The sequence below is a fragment of the Heteronotia binoei genome, chromosome 12, assembly GCF_032191835.1.
Source record: "Heteronotia binoei isolate CCM8104 ecotype False Entrance Well chromosome 12, APGP_CSIRO_Hbin_v1, whole genome shotgun sequence".
Taxonomy (NCBI): Eukaryota; Metazoa; Chordata; class Lepidosauria; order Squamata; family Gekkonidae; genus Heteronotia; species Heteronotia binoei.
In genome coordinates, this window is record NC_083234.1 from 51,676,486 (window position 1) to 51,691,511 (window position 15,026).

At 40.7% G+C, this 15,026-nt stretch overlaps 1 protein-coding gene across 1 annotated transcript; it reads left to right on the forward strand.

Annotated features, from left to right (window-relative positions):
* Positions 1–8,855: 8,855 nt before the first annotated feature.
* BOLA3 (bolA family member 3) lies at positions 8,856–13,830 on the forward strand. Its single transcript, XM_060251236.1, has 4 exons — positions 8,856–8,983; positions 9,360–9,486; positions 10,891–10,979; positions 13,594–13,830. Exons 1-4 carry the CDS (start codon positions 8,939–8,941, stop codon positions 13,663–13,665), a joined length of 333 nt encoding a protein of 110 aa, XP_060107219.1. The 5' UTR covers positions 8,856–8,938; the 3' UTR covers positions 13,666–13,830.
* The last annotated feature ends 1,196 nt before the right edge of the window (positions 13,831–15,026 follow it).

A 15,026-nucleotide genomic window follows, 5' to 3' on the forward strand; every position in this document is an offset into this window, starting at 1 on the left:
TCAATGAATGATTATCGATTTTGTAAAGATACCCATAAGAATATTGCAGTTGTAGGAATTAGTCTGTCAGATTATAGGTAATATTCCTAGGTCACAGGACAATTGAGAAGGCAACCAACCACTCAGGGCCCAATCCTCCACTGGTGTAAATCAGCCACTGAATTCCATGGTGTTCTGCAGAAGGCCAACATACCACATTTAGCAAAGTCATGTGGTATAGTCCTATCTAAATTGTACCACTTCAAGGTGGAGGGGAATAATGTTTTAAAGGCTTTCTTACCGTTTAAGAACAATAAAAAATAAAGCTTTCTGTATGTAAAAGCAAGTGAAGACAGTTCTAGTCTAGTCTTCTGGGTTATCTTTTTTACATGCAGGGAGGTTTCTTGTGTTGAGCATTCTGCAGTGACCCCCCCCCCCCTCAGTTAAAACTGCTAAAGTCTCAGAAGGCCTCTGTCTGAACACGTATGCAAGCTCTTCATTAAATTTCCACAGACTTCAGTCTAGGCTAATGTAATGGTCACTTATCACTGACAGATGTGGGATGGATCCCTTAACCAGCTGCAATTAAAAAAAAAAACCTGGGCCTAAATTTCCCCAAGAAATGTTAATTTTTGGAGGGCAGGGGGGAACACTGTTCTTTTTTTCTTGTCTGAATTCTTTGTTAGTGTCTCATTTGACTTCCCTATTTTGAAGGTGTTGCAGGGGTGCCTTGGATGCTTCATTCAGATTACTTTAGAGAACAAGAAATTGTGATATATGCAGGAAGAGAGCAGCTTCATTTTGGGGAACATGATAGTACATATGATCTTTGGAAATCCTGTTGGGCTTGTAAGCTTCTGTTTGAATCTTTTTTTCCCCGGACCTATCCAGTTTTGGCATATTATTTTTCCCTGGGGTTACAGCTTTCTGTTCAAGAGATGGTTGCCTTTAAGATCTTTAGGGAACGGGGGACATTTTGTCAAGTACCTTCTTCTTGGGCTCTTAAAGAACCAGGTGCTATCTCAGGAGGTGGCAACAGGGTAGGACCTGTGACTGCTTCTATGTTTGGCCTATGTCTGTTTACATTATTTTTTCACAATAGGAATAGAGGAAACAGGAAAATCTAATTAAAAGCCCAGAACTTTTACTTGTTTCACATACACATATTACAAAGGACCAAATTATGATCTCCTTTTACATTTGTGTAAGGCTTAATTGAAGTTCCTAATCTATGTTGAAATCATAGCCAAAAGCAAAATCCTCATGTGCTTCAGCAGAGACTGAATTTAAGAGTTTTGGTCCAGGAATACATATTTTAAATTCTGGTTCTTTGACCCATTATTCTGATCCATGTATTTAATAATTAAATTGGTTGGCCAAGGTGTAGGTGATCTATATACCATCTGATCCTGGTAATGTCAGTATTTAATCTATAGCAAATGTTGGACTTCAATGAGCTTAATTATTGGCTTACAACAATATGTGAATGTCATCAAAATCTGAAACATGCATATTATAAAACAATTACAGATTCACTCACTTACATGTTTGATTTAAAATAAGGCCTTGAAAGGAAAGTCAAGATCCTCTCTATCCCAGATAAATGGATGACATTACAATAAAGAAGGCTGCAATCTGAGGTTGCGTTGCACTACAAATATAACCTACCTCGAATCTCGGTTGTGAAAAAAAAATCAGCATGCTTCTGATGTATATGAGAAATACAGAACTATGCACAAGGATATCTACTTCTGCTTAGTTGCCAGAAGTCTGTTTTTAAGTTCTACATTGGCACTGTCATTTTTCTGCTTACATATGGATGATTGCAGTTACTGTGTTGTGCTTAAGGTATTCAGAAAACTGTAACAGTATGAAGCAGACATTATTTACAACAGTGTATTTATATGGTATCCTAAGAGCTCAAAGTTGCCCCAGCCATACTAAACCGCATGGGGTGGTATTGGTATGCTCTGAATCATCAATCATGGCAGCATAGACATGCTGCTTTGGTGGTCGTTGTCAGCCTGGAGCAACATCAGTAGACTTGATCATGCTGTCCATTCCTTAAAATGAAGCTTGATGAGTCATTGCCAGTTTGCACATGACCAGTGGCTGTGTACCTATTGATCATCCTCCTAAGAGCTATAGGAAGCCCCAGCCAGTAAAGTGCCCTAAGCATTATATTGACCTTTGCATGTTGACCTAATTGCAGCTCTTGTGTTTTGAGCAAATGTTTAAAGGCAAAGCAACTTTCAGAAACACTGTAGAACAGTTGTGCTTGGAATAGGGATGTGAAGCAAGTGAACAACAACCAAACCCAACACATGGTGCTGAAACAAAAACTGAATCCATAATCCCTGGAAAAATCCCTGACAGAAGGCCAAATGTGTGTTCCCTATCCAAGTCATTAGTAAACAACTATTAACATCTTTAGAAAATGTGGTTCTCTCGAGCCACTTTTTTGGATAGTTTCCTGTCTCCTCACTTGTAATGCTTTGGTTTGGCTTTGCTTTTGGGACACTGTGGCATGTTTCAGTATCCCTGTGCTCAGGCACTCAGTTTCCTGTACTGATCCAGAAGAGGTTAAACTCTTATTAAAATTTATTTACTAAGAAAATATTCAGGGATCAAAGAGTGAAGGAGACAAATAAGTGATTTGTGAATGATTACATTTTAATTGCACAGGATCAAATTAACTCCATGGCCAAAATTAGCCTATGAACTGGCTAAATGAAAGGTTTTCTTTGTGTAAAAGTGTTGTGTTGTCTCCTATGAGAAGCAGGGAACTTTAGCCCCACTCACATCTAAAAGGGGATTATATGCCACAATAAATCAATGGACACCCCCACCCTGCCCACACACACTCTTTTTCATTATATTCCATGACTGTGTTCCATTTAGAAAGGCAAACTGAGGAAGGGAAAGGAATAAAATGAGGTGCCTCATTTTACAATGTTTAATTTTGGAGAGTGCGTTGTAGTCTAGAAGACATATTTGTATCAACTGAAATCTTCTGAGGAAATGGTGCTACCTTGGTAGATTTAACAAACAAATAAAAACATAGGGGAGAAACTGGCCAGAATTCATCCTGCTAAGGTGCTATTGAATATGTCAAACCAGAGAACTGTATACAATTACCTGAAAATCACGTTTCAGCATTTTAAGTATTTGTACAGATAGTCTCTGCTCTAGGTCTGTAATATACAACCAGATGACTCGGAGTTCATTTACTTGTACGTAGATCCAGAGGCGGTAAATCTGGTGTAAATGATAACTATCTTCCTTCTAGGGCTAGTTCTTCAGCTGGTAGAAATGGAGTTGCAGAGCTCAGGCTCTGGCACTGAGCTTGATCATTTTACTCTTCCATCTACTCCTGCTGGTCCTTTCCTTGACTGGATTGGTTGCTGGTAAAGCTCTGTGAGTGAAAAGGGCTTGCAAGTTCCAGCCATGATAAACAGGACTGTGGATGAGTAAAATGTGGGGAAAATGCTTTCCCTTCTTTGACTTTCTTCAAGAAGGTGGGGGAGAAAATACAGTACTACAAATTGTACTCAGAATTTACACTTGTGCCAAGTTAGCAAGTGTGCATGGTGCAACAACTCATAACCTTGTGTATTGGTCATTGTTATGCAAAAATGAGGGGTGCTATCACTCCGAGACAGAGCAGCTATTTATAAAAGCAGTGTAGTCGCCATTCTCTTCAGCTTGCTTGCTTTTATTGTTAATGGGGGGAGGGGGTTTATGACAGTCCTATAGGGCCCTAACTTTGCTCTCCTGATCCAGGGAATGATACTTATTGGACCATATTTGCATCTCATTGTAAACACAGATTCTATAGATGTCAATACTGAATATGGGCCCAGCCTGTAGGAAGGTTGGGGTGTGGGAGGGGTGGGGTGGGAAACAGGATCTGACTACACAAGGATTTGCTAACCTTTAGTCTGCAATGCCTGCTTCATTCCGCTTCTTTATGATGGCTTTTTTGCTTTATGTGTCACTATTGTGAATAGATGTATCTGAAAGTTTTACAAAATGCTCTTTTGGTGCTATTTATTTTCTCTCTCTCTTTAGTTCACAAGCATTGTTGTTATAAACATGTATAGAAGCCAGGGTTTCATCATATAATAAGCTTGCTGTTATCACAATACATACAGAAAATACCTCAAAAAACAGAGTATTGTGGCAACCTGTGATTCAGTTATAGCTAATAAAATGTTTACCGGTACTAGAAACAAAGGTAAGCATTTTATTATTTCAACACTGTACTTGACATTTTAGAAACTATATGGTCTTTTATATTCTATTCTTGGGCAACTTCTCACTTCATGGGAAAAAAATTAAACATTTGAACAAACAAAGTATACAAAATGAAGCAAAATGAAGATAAACAGAGTTGGGCATGTTTCAAGTAAGCAGAGGCTTCCAGAAGCATTTCTGAGTACAATGTGGCTCATATGATAAAATAATTTCAGTCTGCTAAAAATCTTATTTCTATCAGAAGTCATTTTGGCATATTTAATTAAAAATCTACTATGTGGCATATTTTGCCAGAATGTTCTTCAATAATTTAATGGCAAACTTTGCAAAAATTCCCAAGCGAAGAACAATGGGGTCTTGGCTTAAAAGCTTTTAGAACCTAGTTACATTATTCTGTGAAATCATTATCAGAAAGAAGGCAGAGTCAGCTCTGATTGAAGCTCAACAGATTCTCAGGATATGCTCTGTAGCCAATGCAAAGATGACATTTTGGTGCTGGATTCAGTCACATTCCCAAGCAGAAGATCCATTTAGTAACCAGGCCCTCATTTCTCAGCAGATGAATTACATAGCTTATGATGATAGCAAAGGGCACCTGCTTGCCTGTGGAATGTTGCTTGACGCTTGCCTGCCTACAGAATATTACACAGTGAAGAGCTATATTGTCACGTTTCTGTTGTTTTGCCTAAGAATAGTTAGACAATTGGCCAAATTCTTCATCTGTTCCAATATCAGGGATGTTACCTTTATTTTGCCTTTCTTTTTCTCTATTTTAAGCACCCATTGCTTGGAGATTACTCATTGCTATTCCATCCTTGGAAAATGTGTATTGTCTAGTTGGCTTTCAGCATTTATTTTTAATGCATCTTTGTGTGTAAAAGAAAGTATAGGTATAAACCTGTCTTAAAAGATTTTTTTTTAATTTAAAAGAAATTAGGGAGGGGAAACAGGTTGGATTTGGCAGACAAATTCAGTTTAGTTATTTGGAGGCTGAAACTTCTCAATGTATTTGATTTCTTGTCTCTTTGAATTCACATTTGGAAAACGAGACCTCCAGTGGAGGCCACCTTGTGGACCACACTTGAAGATTTCTTTGTTGATTTGTGACTGTGGCTACTTGAAATGAAGTTTTATCTGGGATTGGTTTGACAAATGGTAGATTTTACAATGTTTCAAGGCAATAGGACATGTGTATTAAACTGTAGATATCCTTAGTACAGTAAATTTATGCTGATGATTTTATTTTGTATAATTTCCCCCTTTTTGTCTGTATTTTTTTCCTTACACTCTTATTTTTTCCTTCAGTGTCTCAGCAAATTTATTTTTAGGATGCCTAAAAATTGCAAGTATGGATCCTTCTCTTTTTTTAATTTGTATTTTATTATGTTACACAACCAACTGGTATGTGAAATGTATTATTCCTGATATCTTTAAACTATTGTGGGTGTTTTAATAAATTTTATATTTATTTTTTGCACTCAAATTCAGTGTGTTTTTTCCTCCTCTATATTTAAACTTTAGGGTGTGTCTCATATTGTTGCAAGTCAAGTTATAGGGGGCACCCTATTCCCTTCATTCCCCTGTGACTAGGCCTCAGAGAAGGCCCTGGGAGGTAGCTATGGCTCAGCAGTAGTACAGCTGCTTTGCATACACAAGATCCCAGGTTCAATCCCAATCTGTATCTAAAAAGATCAGATAGTAGTAGGGAAGCCAGCCTCAAGATGGGCCTGGGGATCTCATGGAATTACACCTCATCTCCAGACTATAGATATCAGTTCCTCTGAAAAAAAAAAAAGATGCTTTAGAGAGTGGACTCTATGGCACTGTATCCACTGAGTTCCCTGCTATCTCTAAGCTCCACTCCCTAATCTCCAGAAATTTCTCAACCTAGACCCGGCAACCCAAACTCCCCCCCAGGGGCAGTGGTCAGGTGGGACCTGGCAACCCTAGGTAGTAGGTGGTGTGAAAGCCTTCAACTGTAGGCCCTGGAAAGCCACTTCCAGACAGAGTACATAATGCTGACTTCATCAGAACAATAGCATAAGGAAGCTTCAGGTATTAATAACACAATCCTTATCTGGAAATCCATGTCCTGCCCCATCCTTAGCTAGCCAATGTTGGGTGTTTGTCTGTCTCGTCTCCTTTTTATGACAGTGCTCAGTTAAGTTAATGCTGAGATCCTCTGAACCTGCTTCACCCTTCAGGGGTGGCACTATCATAGCTGATGGAGATTCCCTGGTGACCCCTGATTTCTCTGTGGCAGAGTTTGTGAACAATCATAACCCAAACATATTAACTGGGAAAGTGTCAAGCCCAGCAGCACCAGCACCTCTCGCATACTTGTCCTCTGCTTGTCCTTGTGCCACTCATTGATGTTGCATCTCTTTCTTTTTTCACCTATTAAGTTTAGCAGTGAGTATGAAGCATGTACTTTTTATTGCTGAGGAAGCACCAAACTCCCATGTGTGTGGAAAGGCAAAGATGTTATTTATATAGCACACTTAATAGTTTCAAAGAATCAAGAATGACAGGTCCTACTATCCCCATTTCATAGATGTGGATGCTAAGGGTAAACTATACCTCAGTTTGGGCGAAGGGGCTGTGCTTAAGAATTGGCAGGCAGGACAAGGGATAACCTGCCCAGCAGAATCTCCTGCTGCAAATGTCTCCTTATTTACACACTTATGAATCTTGGTCACTTTGCTACACCAGCTGTGCACAATCTGTCTCTTCAAGGGTGTCAAGATCATTATTGGAAACTGGAAGATTTCAGTTCACACAACATCTCATATTGTCTTTCAATCCATCACAAATACTGATTGGAGTGACTTCATGATTTTATATCTGAGGAGCCACTGGGTCCATCTTGATTTCAAAAAGGCCAGGCTTTTATATAGTTCCTTAAAGAACTGTTTGGGCACCTACTGGGCAAAGGAAGAAGGAAGCTGGGGTAAAGAAGGGGGAGCGGAATGAGGCAGATACAGAAAACCAGATGCTGTCCAACAAAGACATCTCTGTGGCCTTGCCCAACCCTTCTCTTAGTGATAATTTATTATGAATTTTTATTTTTATTTATTTATTTATTTGTAATTTTTATCCCGCCCTTCCCACCAGGTGGCTCAGGGCGGCTTACAACATATAAAATCTAACATAAGAGTATAAAATTAAGCATAAAAGTTTAAGCATTTCACAATTTACATAGTTAAAATCTAAACATTTCACACAGTTATATACTTAAAACATTAGAAACATACAGCGATCTTACAAACTACACTCAGTTTCAAGTTTCAGTGCCGGTTAGTTGTAAGCCAGCCGGAAGAGGGCTGTCTTACAGGCCCTGCAGAATTGAGCAAGGTCCCGCAGGGCCCTTACCTCTTCCGGCAGCTGGTTCCACCAGGAAGGGGCCATTACGGAGAAGGCCCTATCCCTTGTAGATTTCAAACGGGCTTCCTTTGGCCCGGGGACAACAAGGAGATTTTGAGTTCCCGATCTCAGTACTCTCTGGGGAACGTGTGGGAAGAGACAGTCCCTCAGGTAGGCAGGTCCTAGGCCATATTTAAAGATATGAAAATTTAAAGATTCAGCTAGAGAGGGGGGGCAAGATATGCATCTGAGAAGACAAAATGTCTCCATAGTCCTTGTTGGTGAAGAGTCTGTTGCAACAGGAGGAATTATTGAAAATGATAGTACAGTCTGGGAGATTATAGGGAAAACAAGGACTGCTGGTGCTGTTTTATACTGAATGAGCATCCATTGGCCTTTAACATCCTAAGGACTGCTAGTAACAAAGTAAGGAGAATCACCATCTCTCCATCTAATTTAGCAACCTGTTTCCCTCCCAGGGAAGAACCAGTTGCTTGTAGGAAGCCCACAAATAAGCCAAGAGGAAAACAGTCCCCACACAGGCTACCATTCAAAAATTAGTACTCCGAGATGACATATGCTACTTCCAACCCTGAAGTTTAACACTCGTTGATACACCTCCATAAATTTGTCGGATCCCTCTTTTATAACCATCAGCTGCTCAGCCATCACGTCAATATAAAACCAACCCTGCTACTTCCACATAAAAGAGGCGGGGATAGGGGTACATACTTACAGGTAGGGGCTGGAATTCTCCTGGAATTACAACTGATCTCCAGACTACCCTATAGGAAATAGCAGCTTTTTGAAGGACAGACTCTGTGGCATCGCATACTGCCAGAGCTAACTCCCCTCCGCTCCCCAAACTCTATCCTCTCAAAGCACCTTCAAATCTCTAGGAATTTCCCAAGCTTGGAGTCGGCAACACTAGGTGGAGAATCTATCTAATCCAGCATCGTATTTCCAGCAAGGTTCAGCCAGATGCATTCAGAAACTCTCCAGCAAAGCAGGTAGGGAATGGCCTTCCGTCGGTATTTAGTATTCAGATAGAGGTTCCAACCCAAGAGGTTCAACTTAGCTCCATTTTCTGGCGACCGTTGCAAGTATTTCAGTGCTTGAAGAGGCACTTTGAGAAAAGGGGGGGGGGGGATAACGGGACTGCATCCAAATCCGTGAAGCCGGGTCATGATTCCCCACGAACCCTCCCAAATGCGGCGGAACTTAAGTTTTTCACTCGTGTTGAAATTAAAAGGGGCGGAGCAGACAAAGGGAATCGGTACTCGTGACGTCATCTCCCGTCGACACAGAGGAGCTCGCGCCCTTCTGAGGTGAAGGTTTGATGGCTGCTGTTCTTGTAGATGGGGCGCCTGCCTGCAGGAGAGAGGTCAGTGGTGGAGCGGCAAAAGCGCTTGGTGACCCCACGACGTGTCCCATCGCCCAGGGAGGCTGCCAACTAACCCTTTTTTTAGCCTGGCGGTTACTGCTTCCCCTGACGGCCCGCTATCTCCTGCAGGGTGCCGGCACTACCTCATTCCCTGCAACAGCCAGCTTGCTTTTCGCCATGCCACCAGTAGTATGATGTACTGTTAACGGCGGTAAATTGTCTATGGCTAGTTAACGATATCTGCATAGTGGATCAAGTTACTTGCCTTTGTTTGAAAGTGGAGTGGGATGCATTTTTGTCCCCGTAATTGGGACACGGGTAGCTTTCTTTTTAGTTTATAGTAAACTAACATAACCTCTTTTTGTACATCTGCTAGATCTTTTTTCTCCTGCGCAGCACAGTGCGAAAGTTTGCTTCACAGTCTGATGGAGAAGCCAGAGTGGCACAGATCCTTAAAGAGAAGTTCCCTCAAGCAGCAGCGATCAAAGTGGTGGATATATCAGGTAGCTTGGTAGATTTCCGGCTCCACACTACTTTTGGTAGGCACTCTGAATCTTAGAAGGGGCATGGTGAGCTACTGAAGTCTTAATTACCAACTTGTGTTTAATGCAGGTTTGAGTAGTCAATTTTGACTATATTTATTTATAATTGTATCCACCTTTTTTGTATGCCCAAGGCAGCTTACAACATATAAGCATATATAATTAAACACACAAATTAAAATACAAGTTAAAATACTGCAACGTTGTCACTTCCAGTTGCCCAAGGCATTCATTAATTACTTACACTAAAAACATTTTGCAGTAATTCCATTTTACACTTTTTTATGAAAGGAAGAGCGTACAGGAGCTTTCTGAACTGCATGTGGTAGGCCACTACCAAGTGTGAGCACAGCCACTGAAAACAAGCCCCATAGGCTTGTAGCAGAACAGGCCTCTTAAGTAAAGGGGACTGTCAGAAGTGAGGGTTCTCATGGCCTTAATTGGCGGGCGGGATCATATGAGGAAAAGTGGTCTATTAGATAAGCAATCCCAGGCTTTGAGCGTCTTTAAAGGAAACCACCAGCACATTGAATTGTGCTCGGAAACAAATGGGTTGCCCATGGAGCTGCCAAAGCACAGTTGTTGTGTGTCAGTTTGTGGCATGTGTTGCTATAACTGTACTGATACATGCATGAGACTATAACTCTGTCTTGCAAAAATTAAATATTTAATAGAAATAATGTTAAATGGCCCTTTCCATTATACCTTTTAATGTTTCAAAGAGATTATTCCTTATATTTTGTTGCATCGTGCTAGACATGTATTATAATTTTTGAGGACAATGGAGTGACTACCCCAATAGAGCTGCTATATATATTTGAAACATTTAAATGCCGTCTTTCCACCCAAATGTACTAAAGATTGTTTACCATCAATAAAATCAATAATGGATCACCAAAAGGAATTATCTATCCAGCAAACCTAATCAAGAAAACAGTTTTGTATCTCTAACATCTGCACCAAACTAACCCTCCTCATAACCTCAAGGTGGGGATATACTAGAAAAAGTGCCTAGTATGCACTTAATCATCAGGGGAATGTAAAGCCTTCTAGGACAGGCATGTGTTTCATAATTTCTTGTTTGTCTAGTTTGGCTGCAGCTTCTTAGCCCTTGTTTTATGTAGAAATGCAAATAGTTGTTAAGTTAAGCCTTGTAGATTGGCTGTGGCCTCTGGCTCATTCTGTGTGACTTTTTTTTTCAAACAAGTTGTCTGCCTTTGGCTGAGTATGTTAAAGAATTAACCACCCCAGTTCTATTCCTATGCTTTCTGAAAGTGAGATTGGAAGTCAGAGTGCTTTAAGTGATTGTTAAAAATAGCTGCTTTAAAACAAGCCAGTGGGAAATGGAAATCATTTTTTTTCAAGGTGGCTGTGGAGCAATGTATGAAATTCATATAGAATCTGAAGAGTTTAAAGAAAAGAGGACTGTTCAGCAGCATCAAATGGTCAATCAGGTAAGATGCCTGAAGTGGGGGCTCTCTTTATTGGTTCTTAATCATTTTGCTATGTTCATGCAGTGGGAAGTAAGACCAAATAATGGGTTCAATCCTGTCAAAGTTCTGTGCATAGAACTTCCCCACATCTGCCCTCTCAAAGCAACCTAAAATGTTCCCTGAAATTCTGTTCTTGGGGAATGGGGGACCCCGGTAGCAAATAGATAGGGTAGCTGAAGATCTCCTGTTTTTGTTAAGCCAAATGCAGTCAGAAGAGAAGGAACTCATTTAAATTAGGAAATTGAATCATTTAACCCTTTCCCTCTGCATCATTCCCCTGGTCTAACAAGTTTTCTGTTGATTTTTTAAAAATACTCCTGCAAATTTTGAACATTATTAAATATTTATGTCCTGGCTTTATTTTATTCAATTTATATCCCACCCTCTCTGCAAGTGGGCTCAAAGCAGGTTACAGCAGTTGAAATACAACATACCGTTTAAAATCATACAGATTAAAGGATTTAAAACCATTTTCAGATAAATTCAATTTCTGGCATCCACAAATGCCTCCCACAATTGCAAGGCATATGATGACTGACACAAAACCCATTTAACAGATGCCTCTTTAAAGAGGGCAGTTCACCCAGACAGTATAGGCAGGGAAGGCTGAGATCGTCCGGTGTCTGCCACATCAACGGAAGGCTTGGCAGGTCAGTTCTGTTATACATGCCTTGTGGAATTGCATCAAATCCTGCAAGGCCCTGATCTCAAGTGGGAGCATGTTCTACCAGGTTGGGGCCAGGGTAGAAAATGCCCTGGTCAAGACTAAATGAATGTCTTTCAGGCCAGGGACTACCAGCAGATGTTAAGTTGAACTCAGAGCCCTTTGGGGCACATAGGGGGAGAGGAAGTCCTGCAGATCTGTTGGTCCCAGGCTGCATAGGATTTTGAAGGTTAGAATCAGGGCTTCCTTTGAGCAGGAATGCCCAGGAACCCAGTTCTGGCTGGCTTGGCATCAGGGAATGTGGCCTGATATGCAAATGAGTTCCTGCCATGTTTTTTTCTACAAAAGAAACCCTGGTTAGAACCATAACCTTGAACCAAATCCAGTACTTGTTTGGCAGCCAGTGGTAGCACCACCTGAATGCGTGCCTGTGTAGACTAGCTGCAGTTTCCAGGTCAGGTTCAAGAGCAACCCTGTGTAAAGTGTGTTACAGTAATCCAGCATGTAAGTGACCATTGTATGGATCACTAGCGGAGTCACAGGAGGAGAGATCTGGAACCAACTGCCTGACCAGCTGAAGGAGATAAAAGGCAACACTTGCAGCACAATTTCAACATTTCCAACACAATCCTATGCAGAGGACACTTAATCTTCTAACTCAATTGAAGACAGTATTCCTAAAAGGTGTGTACTTTACTGTTGCACTACTGCTGTCTGTTTATAATTCTTGTTCATATTTTTAAAGGGTTTTTTAGTTCAATTTTTAAAACATTGCTGTTTCCGCACACACCCTCAGTGATCCTTGCTTCATGTCCAGAAGATGGCAAAAAAATCTCCAGGATCCCTGGCCAAACTGGTCTGCAGAAAATTGCTTCCGGACCCTAAAGTGGCAATCAGCATTTCCCTGGGCATATAAGAAGGGGCCACGAGAACTAATCACTGATGCAACCCTTCTTGCCCTCCCTCTCATGATCTGCTTAAGTTCTGCATTGCTGTCAGATGGCCATCTAGCCTCTATTTAAAAACCTGCAAAAGAGAGCCCTCCACCTCCCAAAGAAGCCTGTTCCATTGAGGAACTGCTCTGTCAGGAAGTTCTTCCTAATGTTTAGCTGAAAATTCTTTTGATTTAATTTTAACGTATTGGTTCTAGTCTCCCCTGGGGAACAAAAAACAACAGCAAATGTTACTGCAATTTTGCAGAAGCTGCTAAGAAATCTATTGGTATTGCCACAGTTTTAATGCAAGTGATACTTATTTTACTGTTGTACTTTAAACGTGATTATGCTGGTATTTTAAAAATGCCTATATAAACAACATCAGATTAGTCACAGCTTGTGGGGAATGAAAGTGTCATTTGACCCTTATGGGTGTCTTGAGGGCAGGCTTTTGATAGTCAAGTATGTACAAAGTAATCTGCTCCTTTTGTGGCCAACTTCCATTCCTGTCCCTTCCCAATCTTCATTCCATTTGTGGCCAATCTTCATTCCATTCCAAAATGAATGAGTTCAGGATCCAGATTTTAGCTGAAAAGAACTAGAATAAATGATTCACTGATTTCTTACATGCATAAGCTTGATGGTGATTGGTTACTTGGATGCTCAGATGGCATGATACTTTAAACAATAACTCATTTATTGTGGCACAAGCTTCGGAGGCTCCTTATGGCTCAATAAATATTAAGCATAACACTTTTGTTTTGGCTACTTTACAGATGGCTCTCTGAAATGTGATATAAGAAAAAATTCATTTTACTCATGTCTGGACATAACTGGATTTTTGTGCTGATTTTGTCTTGTACTTTGGCTGTTTTTATAACTCTGTCAAAGGCAAGATAACACCTGGTCTTCTATCCTTTATATTTTTTTTCATGCTGTGTCTCATGATAGTGACATGTAACACTTTATTTTCCAGGCTTTAAATGAAGAGATTAAAGCAATGCATGGGCTACGGATCTTTACTTCTGTTCCCAAGCAGAGAGACTAGAGCTGGCGAGTGATTCACAAGATTTGTGGAAACGGGTGAGGCTCTGGGAGGATGCCTGTGAGCACGGGATTATGCTTGAATCTGTATTAGAGGATTTGTTCTGTTTTTTTCCCCTGGGATCATATTTCAAATAAACTCATTGTGCAAGTTTACAATGAAAAAAAAGTGCCCAGGACTGGTTTGAGAAACACTTGTCTATTTTTGATTTAGCTGCCAGAACTCTTAGTTGTATCAGCTAAGCTGTTTTCCCAAGATGACCAATGTTGTAGCAGACCTCTCTTTGTTTTATGATGTTGAATTTGGGATCAAGTGTAATCAGTACATGAATGATGCCCAGCTCTTTCTCTCTGCTTTCCATCTCAATCCAGGGAACTGCTGGAAGTGCAGAATTAATGGTTGGAGACTATTATAAAGGGCTGGCTGAGGATGAGCAAACTGAAACGTAATCCAGACAGGATGGAAGTATTGTTGACTGGGGGTGGGGGTAATGTTGGTATGGGATTGTTCTGGATGGGGTTATACTCTCCTTAAGGTTTGCCATTTGGGAATGCTTGTAGACTTTTCTGTGATCCTTGGTATGGGGAGGGATGGTGGCTCAGTGGTAGAGCGTCTGCTTGGTAAGCAGGAGGTCCCAGGTTTAATCCCTGGCATCTCCAAAAAAAAAAAAGGGTCCATGCAAATAGGTGTGAAAAACCTCAGCTTGAGACCCTGGAGAGCCGCTGCCAGTTTGAGTAGACAATACTGACTTTGATGGACCAAGGGTCTGATTCAGTATAAGGCAGCTTCATATGTTCATATGATGAATAGCTGACAGATGAAGACACAGATGCTTTTTATCAGTTTGGGTTGGTTTGCCAGTCATACACTTATGGATAATGTTACATTACTGTTACATGCTGCATTATTCAGAATATATTCAGCTGGTACAAAATTCAGCAGCTGGAATGCTTCCAGGGATCTCCTGCAGTGAACATATTAATACCCTACGATGCCAACCACACTGATTTCGAGTTTATTTCCAGACTCAGTTCCAAGTACTGGTTTCAGCCATTAAAGCCCTCAATGGTATGGATTCCAAGTACCTGATGGATTGCTTCCACCCATAGGAACTAGCCCAAGTCCTCAGATCATCCCTGCAGCAACCCAGTGTTCCAGAGACCCAGTTATCAGGGATGTTGGGAGGGCTTTTGCTGCAAGTCTGTGGCCCTCCCTACCCATAAAGGTGCAGGTCTTCCAGAGGAATTCAAAGATATATTTATTCCAGAAGGGTTTTGAAGGTGTTAAGATGTTTTTATTCTTCCTGAGATTAGGAATTTTATTATTTTTATTACTTGTATTATATATTTTTATTGTAAGCTGTT